General features: G+C 34.8%; 2 protein-coding genes and 1 non-coding gene across 7 annotated transcripts; all 3 read right to left on the reverse strand.

Annotated features, from left to right (window-relative positions):
• Positions 1–241: 241 nt before the first annotated feature.
• Positions 242–437, reverse strand: LOC121223869 (U2 spliceosomal RNA). Its single transcript, XR_005921335.1, has one exon. It is a non-coding gene; the product is annotated as a U2 spliceosomal RNA (small nuclear RNA).
• Positions 438–876: 439 nt separating this feature from the next.
• LOC107961884 (expansin-A15) lies at positions 877–3017 on the reverse strand. 3 transcript variants are annotated; one of them, XM_041104145.1, is made up of 5 exons: positions 2977–3017; positions 2836–2899; positions 2293–2422; positions 1893–2205; positions 877–1697 (listed from the first exon to the last, which is right to left on the reverse strand). In XM_041104145.1, the coding sequence occupies exons 1-5, from the start codon at positions 3000–3002 to the stop codon at positions 1394–1396; spliced, it is 837 nt and encodes a 278-aa protein (XP_040960079.1). In that variant the 5' UTR covers positions 3003–3017; the 3' UTR covers positions 877–1393. The 3 variants fall into 3 exon arrangements, with proteins under 3 accessions (XP_040960079.1, XP_016753537.1, XP_016753536.1); XM_016898048.2 differs by lacking the exons at positions 2836–2899; positions 2977–3017 and adding an exon at positions 2525–2771; XM_016898047.2 differs by lacking the exons at positions 2836–2899; positions 2977–3017 and adding an exon at positions 2521–2771.
• Positions 3018–5338: 2321 nt separating this feature from the next.
• On the reverse strand, positions 5339–10674 carry LOC107961883 (uncharacterized). Of its 3 annotated transcripts, none has more exons than XM_041104146.1 (5): positions 10169–10674; positions 8530–9062; positions 8376–8461; positions 6719–6759; positions 5339–6629 (listed from the first exon to the last, which is right to left on the reverse strand). In XM_041104146.1, the coding sequence occupies exons 2-5, from the start codon at positions 8607–8609 to the stop codon at positions 5625–5627; spliced, it is 1212 nt and encodes a 403-aa protein (XP_040960080.1). In that variant the 5' UTR covers positions 8610–9062; positions 10169–10674; the 3' UTR covers positions 5339–5624. The 3 variants fall into 3 exon arrangements, with proteins under 3 accessions (XP_040960080.1, XP_016753534.1, XP_016753533.1); XM_016898045.2 differs by adding an exon at positions 9767–9931 and having other exon boundaries at positions 8376–9062; positions 10169–10499; XM_016898044.2 differs by having other exon boundaries at positions 8376–9062; positions 10169–10506.
• Positions 10675–17954: the final 7280 nt, after the last annotated feature.

The following is a 17954-nucleotide window of genomic DNA, read 5'->3' on the forward strand; positions in this document are numbered from 1 at the left end:
ACCATGCATTGCAAAATGATTGAAATAGTTGAGTAAAGCAAACCACAAGATTGGTAAGAGGATCTGAACACTTCCCATTGCAACAAGGCCGACTTTTGTGGTGGGAATTGCTTCAATAGTTGTTCTCGGTGATATATTTTTTCTAATTTGGTGTCCTTATCAAACTTCAGGATCAAAAGAATATGACATTACCTTCAACCAAATCCTTGCAGAGCAAATAACGGTTCAAAACTTGTAGTGGTTGGGGTGCGCCAGGCCAAAGCTATAGTGCAACGCTTGGGCGACGCGCGAAAGCTCTAGTAGCAAGCTACTGTGGTGAGCTTTCCCACTAGAAAAATAAATTTAATATCATGTAAGCCAATGGCCCACGTATCAGATATTAAACTGATAAGAACAGATACTACACTTGATCTTAGCCAAAAGGCCGAGAAAGGTATACCTCGCCTATGGAAGCTCGCTTGTTTTCTAATCAGCTTCTCGCTTCACGTCTTTTTGTTCTAGCGGTGTGGGATTTACACAATATTGTTATCCGCAACCTCATTGCAAGTTGCTTCTGAAACCAAGGCTGAACGCCTTTCACTATACAGGCGATTCTTGTATGATTAAGTCGAAAAAGACTTCAAAATTCAAAATAAAAAAACACCCATTTATGAGGGAGATTAACTTTAATTGGAGATGATTTTCTCCATGGGTTTATCTGGGATAACTCTCTGCCATCCATTGTTGGTTTGAGCAAAATTTGTTCTGTTATTTTTTTGCGTTAGGATTCACAATTATCCCCCAACACTTATTTGACTCATAAAACTCGAGATTTGATTCCCCCGAATACTCAAGGTTAACAAAAATCATTGCCAAAATATACATAAGCAACTGAACTTCGCAGAAAATGCAGGCTATATCATTATTAGTAAGGGTAAATCTTATACAAGACGATGAAAATGAAAATGATGTCTTCAAAGCACATTCCACTCCAAAAGATTACATGAAACATGCAGTCCTGGCTGGAAAAACTGAGACTACTCTTCAACATTATTTAGTACGATATGTAGACAGGCCTCTATGGCCCCATAGAGACCAAATTCACACAAACTTTTATCACTTTTTGATGCATCTTCACGTCAAATTCCATAACAAAGCATTCATCCCAAAATAAAAAATAGTAAAAAAGAAACACAACGGCAGCAGTCAGGGCATTTGTAAAAGTACCCCATGGTTACAACTTTTGTCCTTGTATTACAAACCTATAAATGGTATTTATATATCAGATGCAACTAACTAGAAAACTAAAACTACTTGGTTAATGGTTGTTTAAGCCTTAGGGGCTTGGTCTTGTTGGGATGAGATGACTTAAATTTTTAATGTTGGTTAGTTTTGGGGGTGAAGATCGAAACAATTAAAATTGCCCTCCCGTAAAAGTTTGGCCAAATGCCCAATTCGCAGGAGCCACGTTATTGGAGGTGACAAAGCGGCCATCGCTTGTTGTGACCTTAAAAGAGAGTGCTTGGCCATTCATATAAGAGTTGCTTTGCCAATTTTGGCCCCAATTGCGAGACATCACTTGCCAACCAGTTTTAGAGCCTTTAATGGAGACAGACACCACATCTCCAGCACCTCCAACATTGGTTATCAATACAAGGTTGAAGTATGAATGTCCATTTATGGTAAACCTGATGCCACCAGATTTCCTACAAGCAACCCTGCAAATAAAATGATGGTTTTCAGCATGTCCTCAACCATTAAAATTATACTATTGACTAGAACTTAGTTACGTTGATTCGTATTAGCAATGAATTGACATGAGTGTTAAATGAAACATGACTTAAAAGTAGAAATTCTCGAGGTTATAGAGCTATGTTAGACTGAAAAGGACACTGGTTTTTTTTGGCTTTTACCTTCTGTATGCAACAGGCACTATCCCAGCTTTATAGTGAGCTATATGTTGGAAAACAGGCTGGGAGAGATCAAAGTGTCGTAAAGGAGGGTTACACCACCCGCCTGCATTATTAGGGAGAGCGTTGTTTGGTGGGCAGAAGTTTGTTGCTGTTACTATAATGGAGCCTTGGAGACACCATCTATTGTCATTAACACACTTGATCTCAAAGCATGCCCCACAAGCGAGCCCTTTGTTGAATAGAGCAGTGCTCAATGCAGCAGTGCTTGTGCCATAACCTTGGCTGTAAAGATTTCCATAGCCACATGCTCCACCTACATCATATGGAAAAAGGTAACTGAGACGGGAACCATGGAAAAGGACAGATGGTAGTTATACATTTCGTATTGCTTAGTTCTTACCCATTGTACCAGACGCATCACTGCTCCCATAGAATGTAGCGTGAGCGTTAGACCATCCACCTCCATGTCCATGAATCGTCTTCAACATGGCTAGAGAAGACAAAAGAAAAATTCCAAGAAAGTCCATTTTCTGCAAAACCAATTGACATCCAAATATCAGAATTTTGTAGATGAACGAATAAAGAAAGTCTCTGATAAATTTGTACGAGAGAGATGATGTTCTTATACCTACAAAGGCAAGAGTTAACTTTGAAACTTTGACTTGGAGAAGAAAGAATTAATGAGAAATAAGGTAAGGAAGAGATGAGGGGATCAAATTCTATTTATAGATGTGTGTGACTAGGGACAAACTGACGGGAAGGGAGGGGTTAGCAGGGGAAGGTGATGTAACGTAGACGCTACCAAGGTTCATGGAGATTTATTTAACTAACATTTTATAAAAAATAATAATTGGTACCCTTATCTTTTGAAAGACATTTGCAATGATATCAGTGTTACTTTTGCACCCTTCATATAAAAGAGAGTGGAAAATAATGTGTAAACCTGGAACAGGATACTCAATTGGCTTGGACCCATGTTCTTGTTGACATTCTTTTTGGACTTGAACCTGAAAAGAAAAGAAAAAAAAAGTTAAGGAAAAGGTTCTCTGCATCGATTGATGGCCTCAACATTTTGTAAACTTACTTTTTACGATGTTCTTTTTTACACATTCGTGGCTTATCATTAAAGAACCTAAAGAATCCTTCCAGGATTGTGAATCTTATGGCAAAAGGTTAAAAGATATTTGGAAAAGGGTTAAAGATATTTGACAGAAAATTATCAGAGAAGTGATTTAGTACCATGAAAGTAGTAAAGATAAAAAGAGATACAAGAGCATCGTGCCGACTAAATGGTTTGAATCTCTACTTTTATGTTGATAAGAGAAGATGCTGTGACGATGTTACGGTGCAACCAAAAAAATTAGAGCTATTACTAGTCTGATGTTTTTCAGCTTTTTGTGCAGCATATGGTTTAACTTTCTATTGGACAGAAAAATGCACAGTATACTCTTAATACTGTCCAAGTTCATCAGTCATGTTTAACTTAAAATCATTGGTGATTTTCAATTCCTCTTCAAGTCTTACATTAAGATATCAATGAAAGAAATTCGGGAGAAGAATCACATCTATAGAATATAGGCTATGAAAAGTCATAATCAATGCATGTGGCTTACCGTCCATCTTACTAAAAGGAATGTTTATCCTTTTCCCCTTTTCCTTCCTCAATATACTTCAATTCCATTCTCTATGCTTTTAATCATCTTAGCTGTGCCAAGTTGACAGCCCTAACATTGTCTCCATGCTGCAATTCACTTTTGAATATGAAGCTTAATATAATCTTTACAGCTTGGAAGAACTTATATTTAAAACCGAACCACTCTTTATGTGGGACATTACAGATTTGTGTAAGTTAATATTCCAAAAACAAATCTGGATTTTTCCTGCAAATCTCCTTCATAGCCATTTAACTTGCTTGGTAGGATTTCATGCAAAAAAAATCTCACCATTTGGATTTCTAGCAGTATTAATCATTGAATGCATTAATGAAGGGCAATCAGCCAAACACTCGTGCAGCTATTCATCATTGATGAATACTTTTTTGTTCATAAAATAGAAAACATATATACATATTCAAATGAAACTAAAGAGAAACAGTTAGATGCCTTTAGTTTTTATTATACAGTTGTCCTTCCAATAGCACCTAGACACCTCTCTTCTGCTTGGACAAGCTTTGGAATTTAGAATCAAATCTTCTAAAGAGGAAAATTCCATATCTTCTGAGAATTGATCAATGGCGGTGGGAAAATATATTTACTTGATAGAAACCTGACAAAACATTGATTAAAAAATAAATCAAAGGTGACAAATGACTACATCAGTTTCACCTAATGCATGCATGTTACCAGTAAACCACTTCTTGTTCAAATAATAATAATAATTTACAATTGATAAAAGTAGATTCCGACTGGATAAATTCTACCAAATTAAAAGGTTATTTTCCCTCACTCTTTTGAGGACAACTTAAAAGTTCAATGCTAAGGGTTTTGATTCCATTGTAGAGAACAAACAATAAGATTGAAAATTTTATTACCATATTCTTTCTTAGTCATCACTCATCAATTTCCAAATTAATGAAGAATATTGTTCTTATTTCATGTACTAACAACCAGATCATGGTAGTTGGAATTTGCGACAAAATAAAGAAGAAATCAACCCCACAACCAGATGTTAAAGTCCCAAAGAATGGTAACAACAAATCAAAGCAGGCCATGCATGCCAAAGACTTAGAAAGTTCTGTAAACCAAACTGCACATGGGATCACATGGCCAACTTGTTCAAACAATAGAATAAGATGAAAAATAAAAGCCTAAAAGACCTAGTTGAATACCCTTTACACATACAGTTAACCCCACATTTTATCCAAATTTAAAAAGGGTTGTCAAGGTTCAGAGAGACTAACAACTTACAGATCAACTCTAAGCCACATGAAAGCCAGAAAGTAGCTTTGGTTTGTGGAAGCCACCCATCTATATGATGGAGACTCCACTGGGATTTCCCTGCTCACTTCTTTGTTGTATTTGCCACTTTAAATTTGAGACCCCGCGTGCACAATATTTTTATACAGAGAACAACATGTGAATGCATAATTCAAACAGCAACGTCTCAAACACTGGCATGCACTGAAAATCGACATCTAGTGGAGTCCATGATATTTAAGTTTGATGCTTTTTTATTGTCTCCAATAGGAAATGGATCATAGACTATAGGGTTCTTTGCAATGTGATGAAACAGTATTCTAAGTACAGAGCAACTGAAGGTCTTGTGCTTGTCATTCAACTATCGCTTTAGAGACAAGGCCCCATAAAACAAGCACTATTAAGCGCCCAACAACTTGATTAAGCATAAAATTAGAGTAAGAAAGCCATATAGCTGGGCCTTTGACCCCATTGCATATTAATACTAAACATACAATTACAAATAATGCGCTTTCAAAGTAAACACCTCCATTCATACATCTGCACTACGAACACAAAATGGAATACTTTCCAATTTAAGCACGGAAAGTAAACCTGTATGTTGCAGTGTAATCATATTGATAGCTCATTTAAATAACACAATAGAACAAACTTAGCAGACTTGCTTGCAACTCATAATGTGCTTAAGCAAGCAATAAGATATTCGAGATGTCCTTGCTACTAACCTGAGAATGACCATAGGAAAAGATAATGTATTGAAAGTAGCAAGAGTCCAGAAAATGACTAAATCTATCTATTTGCAAGTGAATCACATAAACTATGGAATAGATACTTGACGTCGAACTGCTTCCCTGCTAGAAGAAGAAGATGATCCAATCCTCTGGAATACCTTTGTGCTAAATATATCTTTACTTTTTCCTTTAAACGTAAAATGCTTCTTAAGACGATTTTTTATCGAAGAATCATTGTCATTCCCTCTCGGGCCTGACCGAGACCTGCTTCTCAGTTTTTCCTTGATGTGATTTGAGAATTCATCATCTTCCCGGTCTTCAGATATCATGGCACCCCTGCTCCTTCGTAAAGATCTCAAAGCCACTTGCAAAGGTTCTGAAACTGATGCAGATTCTTCTAGTGGTCCAATGGTTTTGAGGCACAATGGGCATGGAGGATCATGAATCTGGGACTTCGAAGTAACTTGCTCTAAGCATTCAGCGTGGAACACATGGCTGCAGGGTAGAATCCCAGCAGTTGGCATGTCACTACCTCTAATTATTCGATGTGAACTCCAGGGTGACTTCTGCCACAAAAGTTTTCCACAAACTCCACACTTGTGGTCTACCACAGGGCCAATAGGGGACCTCAGGTTCTCTACATCAACATGCTCTGCAATGTCAAACTTTTCTCCATCTAACCCTAGATCATAACTGCTAGCACTACTCCACCTAAAACCTTCTCTTCTAGAGCTAGCACTGAGGTCTGGTGATGCTTCAGACCTTTGAAGTTCAGAAAGTGTTTTGTGAAACCTGTGCTCAACACTAGAACTGTTTTCATGCCAGTGAAATGGTGAGAAGCGGTCCTCGTTAGGTGTTAACTTGCCAATACTGTTAATGTCGGCATCACCAAAGCCTTCGGAATCTGAGACAGGGTTGCGAAACACTAGAGGGTAAACAGCTTTTGTCATGTAAGAACGCCTACCAGAGAAGTTGCGATTGGGAAAAGAGAAGGGTTGCTTGCTAGTGGATTCCCAGTGACTAGATTCAGAGAAGGACGAAGGGGATCCAAAGCTAGGGGATCCTGTAGCTGCTTTAACAGCATATCGCCGCTGCATGAACAAAAAGCGGAAATATTTAAATGATCAAATTTGTTCTTATATAAATGCTACAAAACTGACCAAGTTGAAACACAAGTCACCTCAGTGGAGCAAGGGAACCAAGAGGTCTGGGGCACAGGTCCTGATAATTAAAATTAGGTTAAGAAAACAAACATATGATAGTTCAAATGATAGAAAATCTATAAAAGGAAACTGTAGCCGATAGCTGAATCATAAATATGAAAATGCAAACATTCCAGCCTAAATTATATATAATGAACTTCATTTTGGTTGATTGGTATAAAATTCAGGGAAAAGGGCATTAGAAAACTAGCTGTAGTCTTCTAAAAGAGGGAAGAAAAGATAAATAGAGTATTCGATTTAGCAATAACAAAACAAGCTAGTTGACTAGTGTGACATCCCTCACTTCATACAATTCTGTGAACTATAATAGTTTTATCTTCACAGTACAAGTGACTGCTTCGGAAACATCCATCATTTAGGCAATTTTGCAAAACGTTTTAATTTTTGGTATCATGATCAACATATTATGATGAGCTTTTGCTGTTGTTTTGTAACAGGATCTACTACTGAGTTCAATATCTAAATGCCTTTAATAAGCACGACATCATGGATTTAAGTATTTATGCAACAATCCCAGGGATTGAATTGGGATAGCTTCAACTAACAATCCTCAATAGATTGATCAGCCTATCCCTCAAAACCAATAAAAAGATATAAGCATTTGAATTATCAACCCCAGACACCATCATTTCCAAATAGAAGCTTGGGAATAAAACATGTCAGGGCAAACTACTGGATAGAATCAGGGCAACTGAGGTGATTCTGCAGCAAAAGCGAAAGCTTGCTTTATTTACTTTTTGCCCTACGATTCTGGAGCAACAGTAATCGTGAAGGAGAATTGGGTACATCACAGGTAGCAAAGGAGCTCAATGGCCAAAAAGTAATCACTGATAGAGGACCTCTGAAATGTTCAATGAATTCCATAGTGCAGGTTCTCTCAAAGCTCAGGGTTGAACCAGATGATTAACATTTTAAATATATCCCCAATAGGAATGAGGGAATTAGTTTCATCGACAGAAGTACAAAAACTTTGAAGAGACAAGTATATGCCAGTCTAAGAGACCGTTCTGATATTCTTGCAGTTTACATATAGAGTTATAGTTCTAACAAAGAATTAATTTAAATGGACAGAACACATCATCCTAATCAGAAAAGCATTCCATCTATCCTCTAATTTTGGAGCACATATCTTTTTCCAATATCGCAATTATACATTCCTGAATAACTCACTAAATGACAAGACAACATGCCACTATGGAAAGTAATTCGTATGGTAAGGCAACACATCAAAATGGAAATCATGAAAGAGATAAGAGAAACCATGATAAATAATCAGTAATGAACAGTCAAAGTATTCGTTGTATTATGGCTTGCAGAAAGTAAAGACTTCCAAGAATCTACAATATCATGCCACACATCGGTTCCAGTATTAACTGATTATACTTAGAAGAACTTATTTCACCAACCCTTTATTTCAGAAAAGGCAATTAACTGTGACCAATGACCATATAAAAACTAATAAACTTAAAGAAAGTACATGACATTTGACATTCTGTTCAAACAAAAAATGCATTAAGACACGCAGCTAACTGAATGCGATTAATACAAGAAAGTGGCATGTGATATATCATACATCTCAATCAGCAAGAACAGTAAGAATCAACCTAAGATTACCTCCAACATTAGAGTCAAGGAGCTCCTCTGGATTGAACCTTGGAATGGGCGAAGTCCATCGTGGCACCTGAGCATTGTAAGGTGGGCTGCCAGAATAAGAGAGTGCACCATCAGAAACAGAGTGGTGATGATTGATGTACCCTTCACTGCCTACCTTGCTTCTGCTACCTCTGCTATTTGAAGACAGTGATGAACCGTGTAAACCAGCAGCATGCGACCCATGTGACAAACCATCTGAGTGTAACCTACAGTCCCATATCCTCAATGGATGAGGAGAAAAACTGGTGTTTGTCCTCCAATGTGGTTCATTACGATCCATGGAACAGTCCCTTCTGTTAGTGGGTGATTTTGTTCCATGTGGCCCAGCGGCCACACAACAAAGTGCACCCGTATTAGCTATTTTCTGTTGGCACACTAAGGTTGTTCAGTAATCTAGTTTAAGATTTTCATCAAAGTATGAAACTCCACACACTTATCAGGAACCAAGCATAGTCAAATCTCAACAAAACTAAACCAAAGAAATTATTGAAGCCCACAGTTATCCACCCTAGACTTGAACCAAAGCAGAAGGCATATCACATTCCCATCTTTTGAGGAATAATAATGGTAAACAAGAATGCACTTAAGCAAATTTCAACTCCAATAAGCCACTTGAACTAGGATTCCTTAAGACTCGGCTTTTCCTGGCTGCAATAATCCATTTGAGCAATGTAATTAGTGACTCAGCATAATATTATGGTCTTATTCAGAGGAAGAAAAAAAACCCGAATTGCTATAGATCTCAAAATAAGAATAGAGAAATAACAAAAAAAGAAGGAAAAATAAACAATAATATAATAACCAACAAAATGAATTTTAGGATAACTAGGCAAAGAATATAATATTAATAAGGCGTTATTTAAAAGTGAGCATCTCTCATAAGTTCACCAAATAATATATCTAAACATTCAAATTCAATGGGAAAGACAATCAGTAAGTTGTACAACAGAAAGAATGCAATATGAATCACTGAGACAAGTACAAAGAAAATGTTGAATTATACAAGCTTCACAATTTTTTTATTTTTGGCATTTATATAAAGGGAGCCACAATTTGCCAAGTTTTTTTTTCACATTTTTTACACATTGTTAGCCTCTTTTATACCCTTTCTCTTTTTAGATGCGTTTTTGTTTGAAGAATCCTAGAACAAACATGTTGCACTTTTCCATAGTTATAAACAGGTGAAATCAAGATTATTTCCAAAAGGCAATAATAGAGATTGAAAATCACAGAACAATGCAGGCAAGTGTCACTGTTGGCAACAAAACCTGAAAGAATTTCTGAAGTATCTCAAAAGTGTAAAAATTTCAAATAAACATGAAGTAGTATAATTATGTGCAACACTTTCAAACCTAAGATTATGTTCCCAACAGTATGCAAATCTAACTGCATAATCAATCATTGGTCAAAAAAAAATTCTAAACTTCAAACTCCTAAAACATCATAGAAGGAAATGATAATCTTGTCCCTCCCACTTCAAATACGTCAATGGTCCCCAAAAAATGATACGTGCAAAACTGAAAAAAATAAAAGATCGAACTTCCCATCAAAAATAGCAATTACCCAGAAAAGAAAATTACTCTAAAATATCAAAAAGGGAGAAATACCCAAACTAAAAAAATTAGGAAAGTTCATCATCTTATCTCTAAATCAGCTAATAACAGAAACCATAATCTAAAAAGAAATTTTAGAAAATAAAAAAAAAAGGAAAAGGAAAACCCCTGAATCAAAATGAAGAGAGAAAAAGAGGGTACCTTGAGAAAGAGCCCAATCTGAACTGGATTATGAAGAAATCTGGGGATTTTATGTCAAGGAAAAACAAAAGAAACCCTAAGCTGTTTTGAGCTTTTTCTATAAGCAGTTGTGTGTAGAATAAAAATGGGGAAAAAGGAAATGAGACAAAGAGAAAGTGAATGAAGAAAAAGGTAAAGAGAGGGAGGCTAATGAGAAGTGAAAGCGATGGGGGCATCACATTATTGTGACTACAACAACGTTAGATTACGATCATGTCGAAAAAGAAAATTTGTAAGGATTTGCAGTAACATTTATTTTTGGGGTTTATTTTTTGAATTACTACGTTAGACAAAAGTCTCCTGTTCCTGTTCTAAAGTCATTGCTTTGCCATAAATTCTAAAATTAGAAAGTTTAATTAAAAAAGATTAAAATGAAAAAAAATATTTTCTTTTTTATCTTATTCTTCTTCTTTATTTTTATGAAAAAGAATTGAAAAAAATAAAATAAAAATATGAACATGTAAATGAAACTAAATTAGATTCCATGAAACAGGGGTTCACTTCTAGGGTAGGCTACGTGAGGAAGAATGGGCTTGGAAAGTAGAGGAGCCCATAGCATAATCATTCACCACATTCAACCCCATATCATTTCTGCACATTTCCCATCACAACCTTACTTTAGTAGTCATATCATTTCTGCACATTTCCCATCACAACCTTACTTTAGTAGTCATCCACTAAAATCCCACTTTTCGGCACTGCCTCAAGTAGACCTGTCCATGAGTCGGACGGCCCGACCCGGCCCGACGACCCGTTGGGAGGGTTAGGATAAAAATATAGGCCCGAAATATGAGCTTGGCAAAAAAAAAAGACCCGTTTAAAAAATGGGCCGGGCTCGGGCTTAACTTTTTTGGCCCGGGCCCGGCCCGGCCCGAATATAATAAATATTTTTTTTATTTTTATTTTTAAAATTTAAAATACTTTAAAAATATATTTTTTATTTTTTTATTTTTAAAATATTTTTTGTGTTTATTAAAAATCGGGTCGGGCCGGGCTTATTATTTTTTTCCCGGGCCGGGCCTGGGTAAAATTTTAGGCCCATATTTCGGGCCGGACCGAGCTCGGGCCTAAGAGTCGGGCCAAAATTTTTTCCCGGGCCCGGCCTGAACCCGGCCCGGTGTAATACCCCCTACCCGTATTCGTCGCCGAAATAGAGTATGAGGCATTACCAGATTTTACCGAATTTTTTTTTCAAGATAGATTTATCATATTCATAAGATAATTTCATCACATACCAAAACCAAAATTTGTTAGCCATACCAATGGCTAACCATACATTCATTTCACATTAACATCTAATTTACTAGCTTATACATGCCATTGATTTCCAAAATAAAGTTCCTTTATGTACCGAGATCTCGAGATTGATAGTGTGATGTGTCTCCGACCAAATCCGACCTCCGAGCTCTTAACTCTACAAACAGGGTAAAAAGAAACAGGGTGAGCACTTTGTGCTTAGTAAGTTCATGCAACAGGAATTATACTTACCATACTTATACATCCATCATTTAATAACACAAGCACACATCCAATTCACATAAACATATACCTATCACATACAAACTCAACCTCATACAAATTCATTACAAAGATAAATGATTGATGAGCTCATCACTTCCATGATTTCCATTTCCTTGTTATTTTTCCATATTTATCCCGTTGAACTACTTGGAATTTCGATGGATATTCAGGGGTACACCTAAGTGTACAAATCCAGGTCCGTCAATTCATATTCATGTGCGCACATTTCCATTTCAGAGAGCACACTCCCGCGAACCTCATCCTTACAGCGGGATTACCAGTCCAAGCTAAATCCCCTGTAATATAAACTCATAGAGTATTGTCGGGATTACCAGTCCAGGCTAAATCCCCTGCAACGACAATTACTCTAATGAGCTTGGATCTGAATTACCAGTCCAGGCTAAATTCAGACCCTAATTCGGATTACCCGTCCGGGCTAAATCCATTTTCCACATATTCTTCGGGAGGGCTATATCAAGATAGGATCACCCGTCCGGGCTAGATCCTTTTTACCGTCAATTCCTTTTCAGAGATCCATCTAATTTTTCCTTTCATTCAACCGGGATTTATTTTCTCTTTTCATCAAGAATATCAATACTTCATCAATTATCATACAATAAACATCCAAATCATATTCACATCAATAACAAACATTTCAAGCATTTAAGAATATAATTCAAGTTACACGAACTTACCTCGACACTTGTTAGTAACCAAAAATCTACTAATCCCGAACTTTTTCTTTTCCTCGATCTTGCTTCGTATTTGAATTTTCCGGATCTAAATAAATAAATTTAATCATTAATCTAATACATTTCATGTTCATATGTAACTTTCTCTACAATTCCATTATTATTTATAGTGCATTCAAAGCTGCCTCACTGAGTCATAGTCACTAAATTATTTATATCTTGAGCTACGGAACACCAAATTAAGATCCGTTAATTTTCCCTGAAACTAGACTCACATATATTCTTACCATAAAAATTTCAGAATTTTTGGTTTAGCCAATAAGTACAGTTTATTCTTTAAAGTTTCCCCTATTTCACTGTATGACAGTTCTGACCCCTCTTCACTAAAAATTAATTATCTCACTGTACAGAATTAGGATGATGCTTCCCTTTATTTCTTCAGAAAATAGATTCATTAAGGATTATAAGAATATAAATTATAACTCATAATAATTTTTTTACAATTTTTAATGATTTTCCAAAGTCAGAACAGGGGAACCCGAATTCATTCTGACCTTGTCTCACAAAATCTATTATATCTCATGATTTACAATTCCATTGCTTACACCGTTTCTTTTATAAGAAACTAAACTCAATAAGATTTAATTTCATATATTATTCATACTCTAATTCGATCTCTACAATTTTTGGTGAATTTTCAAAGTTAGAGTAATGCTGCTGTCCAAAACTGTTTTAGTGCATGGTGTTAATTACCAATTTTCCCTTAAACTTTCAACAATGATAATTTCGTCCCTGCTCAATTAACCTCTCAATTGAGCTGATTTTTCTCAATCAACACTTTATTATATCACTTTAAACTACCTTATAACCTTTGGAAATCAGAATTTCAGCACTAAACTTTAATTCCAATTTTTTTCACAATTAGGTCCTACAAATCAATTTCTATTGGAATTACCTAATAAAATCATCTCACAAACAAATTAAAGCTTCAATTTCATCCTATTTCATCATAAAATTCCAGAACATATTCATAGAAACTTTCAAATTCATTCATAAAATCAAAAACTAATGAGTTTAGTAATAGGACCTAGTTGTAAAAGTCTTAGAAACACAAAAATTACAAGAAAAAGGCAAGAATTAACTCACTTGGTGCAAAAATTATGAAAAACCAGCTTGAAGAAACCCTTAGGACGTTTTTTGGCTGATGGGAATGCAGAAAAATAAAGAGGAATCTAGATAATTCCACTTTAGTCCTAACTTTTAAAGCAAATTTTGTAATATTCTAATTTTACCCTTATTTCTTCAATTCTCCTGATTTTTCTCAGCGTATGCCGCCCAAAATATCTCCTTTTGGGGTTATTTGCAATTTATGTCCCTCCTCATTTCACAATTGAGCTATTTAATCCCTCTAGTAACTTTTACACCTTTTTCAATTTAGTCTTTTTTACTTAATTGACTACCCAAACATTAAAATTTTCTAACGAAATTTTAATACCATATTACTAACACTTCATAAATATTTATAAAAATATTTTTGACTCAGTTTTACAAGATCGAAGTCTCGATATCTTATTTTTACCTAATTTCTTCAATAATTTCTTTTTCTAACTAACCGTTTAATCAGTAAAATTTTTCTATCGATATTTTCATACGATTTTTCCTATCATATCAATATTCATGCAAAAATATTAAAATAAATTTCTCTTTAAATTAGATTTGTGGTTACGAAACCACTATTCTGATAATTTTGAATTTGGGCCATTACACCCGGCCCGGCCCATGGACAGGTCTAGCCCCAAGCATGTCATCATCTTTCTTTTTCTTTTCCTGTTGGAAAAAAAACAATATATTTTCTACCTAAATGGATTCTTTGTTTTACACCTACCAATTGTCTAGAGCTTTCCATGGTAGCCCGCCCAACTCGATAAGCCCAGTTCAATTTGGGTTGGGTTTAAATAAATATTTTTATATTTCGGGTGGATCAATTCAATTTGAAAAATAAAATTTTAAATTTAATTAAAATATATAATATAAATTATTTTTTAATATTTTACTAATTTCCGAATAGTAAAACGGATTTTTTGAGTGGACCAAGCTGAAAACAAACTTTGGTTTGAAATTTTTTTGGAACCGGGGCTCAACTTGGCTCGGCTCATTGATATCTCTATAGTAGTCATACAAATTGTTTTTCAAGGGAAAAATACGGTGTGGTTTTAATGTGTCGATTTCTTCTCATGACTTTGTTTTTGGCTTTTAGGTAAACTACTCAGATAATCACTTGAGTTTTAAGAAGTTTTTATTTTGGTCATTGAATTTTTTTTTGTTAATTTAACCATCAATTGTAATTTTTAGTCACTCCATTATTAAAATGCCTTTGGTCACTAGACGAAATATTGACATTGTAACAACCCGATTTTGGGCCTAGCAGGAATAGTGGTTTCGGGACCACAAATTCGATGAGGACAATTTATTTTTATTATATTTTTATGGTCTACGATTTCACGAAATAATTTTGTGAAAAATTCGTTTGAAAATTTTGACGTTTGGGCACTCAATTTAGTCAAAAGGGCTAAATTGTAAAAAAGTGCAAAAGTTGAGTTCTACATGTTAGAGGTGTCCAATTGTTATGAACCTTTAAATTGGAGGTCTTTATATGGTAATTAGCCCATTGGTTAAGTTATGGACAAAAATAGACATGAGATAAGTGAAATAGGAAATTTTTAAGTTAGGGGCAATTTGGTAATTTAGTAATAAAAAGAATTAAAAAGGGAAAAAGATGGCAAAATGTGCTTATCTTCTCCATGATGAACGAAAATATTAAGGGGGAAGCCATATTTAGGGTTTTCAAGCTTCCAACCTCCATAGTAAGTGATTCCAAGCCCCGTTTTTAATGTTCTTTACGATTTTAGAGTCTCGATAACTTGATTTAGCTTATTCTAACAATAATTTAACCTAGGGTTTATATTTGGAAAAATAATCATAGGTTAGATGTGTTTATTTTGATGTTTTATGGTAGAATATGAAGCTTGAAATTATGTTAAACAACTTTTGCTAAGTGATTTTAAGTGAAAACGAGTAAAACGACATAATCGGTAAAAATACCTAATGTTCATAAGTAAGTGTTAGAGTGGGAATTTGATATTGCCATAGAAGGGAAAAATGTTCAGCATGTCATAATACATAAGAATAAGGGATAAAGTTTAATTTACGAGCTTTGGGGCAAAAGTGTAAATATGCAAAAGTTTAGGGGTAAAATTGTAATTTTTCCAAAGTTTGAGTCAAGGACTGTTTTGATAAATGTGAGTATTAAATAAGTCAAATGTGTTATTATAGATTAAGAAATAACTAGAATCGACCTTGATCGGAGAAAAGAAAAGATTAAAGACTAAATTGCTAAATTTTTATATTGTTGCACTAAAGTAAGTTATGTGTAAATTATAGCAATATATTTTTAGAAATTGTGAATTATATTTGATATGTGAATTATTATTATTGAATGTGGAAGGAAAATTGTTCATGAATTATTCAAGTGATAAAGTGTTTAAAATAAAGTGTTAAGTGTAAATTCCCGATTGAACTTAGATATAGAAGTGGATGAAAGTGACATGTCACTAGAGACCAGTGTTACAGTGAGTCTCGGGTGCTGGGTGATCTAGCATGTGTTGCAGACACCTGACAGCTTGTGTGAGCAGGCCCGTGGACATTTCCAGTGTTATTGATCAGTGGTAGCTACGGCTACATATCAGTGGTAGCCTCGGCTACATTTTAGTGGTAGCTTCGGCTACATATCAGTGTGGCACTTATGTGCTAATTCTCTACGTATCCGTGTATATTCCTAGTGTTCAATGGGAAATTGACTAAGTGAAAATATATGAGATTATGTAACGACTAAGTGTAATTGAATGATGAATATATGTGTGGAATTGAATTGAATAGTGATCGAAAGTGAAAAAGTGAAATTATGAAATAGTAGAATTAGCAGCAAAATAGTTTTGGACAGAAACAGTTGCATGACTTTGAAAAATCACCAAAAATGGTGGAAATCAAATTAGAGAGTGAATAAGATATGAAATGAAAGGTTAATGAGTCTATTTTTACATAAAAGAAACAGAGTAAGCAAAAGAGTTATATATTTTGAGATATTTTAAGTTTAGTGAGACAGGGTCAGAATGAATTTAGAATCCCCTGTTCTAACTTTGGAAAAATTTTAAAAATTGTACAAAAATAATTATGGGCTAAACTTTATGTGTTTAGAACCCTGAATGAGTCTATTTTCAAGTGAAATAAATGTAAGTACTATTTGAATTCTGTACAGTGAGATAATTAATTTTTAGTAAAGAGAGGTCAGAACTGTTGAGTAATGCAATAGGGAAAAATTTAAAGAATAAACTGTACTTATTGGCTAAGCCAAAAATTATGAAATTTTTATGGTAAGAATATATGTGAAATCTAGTTTCAGGGAAAATTAACAAATCTTAATTTGGAGCTCTGTAGCTCTAGATAAAAATAATTTAGGGTGGGTTTGGATGGGCGATTGGGTGCGGTGCGGTGCGTTTAGCTTACTTTTCGTCTCACGCTACAGTATCGCTACAGTATCTAATCTCACCGCCACCGCTATTTTTACACTAACCGCAGGTAAACGCACCGCCCATCCAAACCCACCCTTAGTGACTATGACTCGGATAGACAACTTTGAATATACATGTGAGTGAATAGTAAAATTATAGAAAATGTTATTTATAAGAGTGTTATGTACATTAAGGATGTGGAATGGAGAGGAGGAGGAGGAAGTATAAAATATATGAATGATTTGTATATAAATTGGTCATATGCCCGACTATATTTGATAAATGTTGAATTAGAAATGACATAATGTTTCATTTCAATTAGTTATTATGAATTGAATTCTAAATTCATATGGCTGAAACCAAACAATTATTTGTTAGTATTATGCATGACGTAATGTATTATTTTATATACATATTCATGGTTGAATTATGATTGTTGAGAAAGATAGATAAATTGGAATGAAAGTTCAAATTGAGTAGAATGCAGGGTTGAGTACTTTCGTTCAGTGATAAAGACGAATTGACGGAAAATACCATGGATGGACCATGGCAATAAGTGATATGTGATTTCGTGTAAGACCATAGCTGAGCTATGGCATCGGTATATGTTATGTGATTACGTGTAAGACCATAGTTGGACTATGGCATCGAGAAAATAAATACTCAATTCCGTAAGACGTTCACTAATTTGACAAAGTTGGTAAGTGTTACATGGACTCATATTCAAGTGATAGATTTATTGTGATCGTTGAAGTTGAATTCAATTAAGTGATTTCACCAATTGGATATTGTATATGGCAAGATGTGTTAGTGAATTACATATTTATGAAATTATATATGAAGTTCAGCAAATGATACATGAAATTAATATGGAAAGATTTATAATTGTTATTAGTATTGTTTCTGACATAATGTGGATTCTTCGATGTTGAAATGATTTAATGGATTTATTGAGCATATGAATGA

This window comes from Gossypium hirsutum, chromosome D11 (genome assembly GCF_007990345.1).
Source record: "Gossypium hirsutum isolate 1008001.06 chromosome D11, Gossypium_hirsutum_v2.1, whole genome shotgun sequence".
NCBI lineage: Eukaryota > Viridiplantae > Streptophyta > Magnoliopsida > Malvales > Malvaceae > Gossypium > Gossypium hirsutum.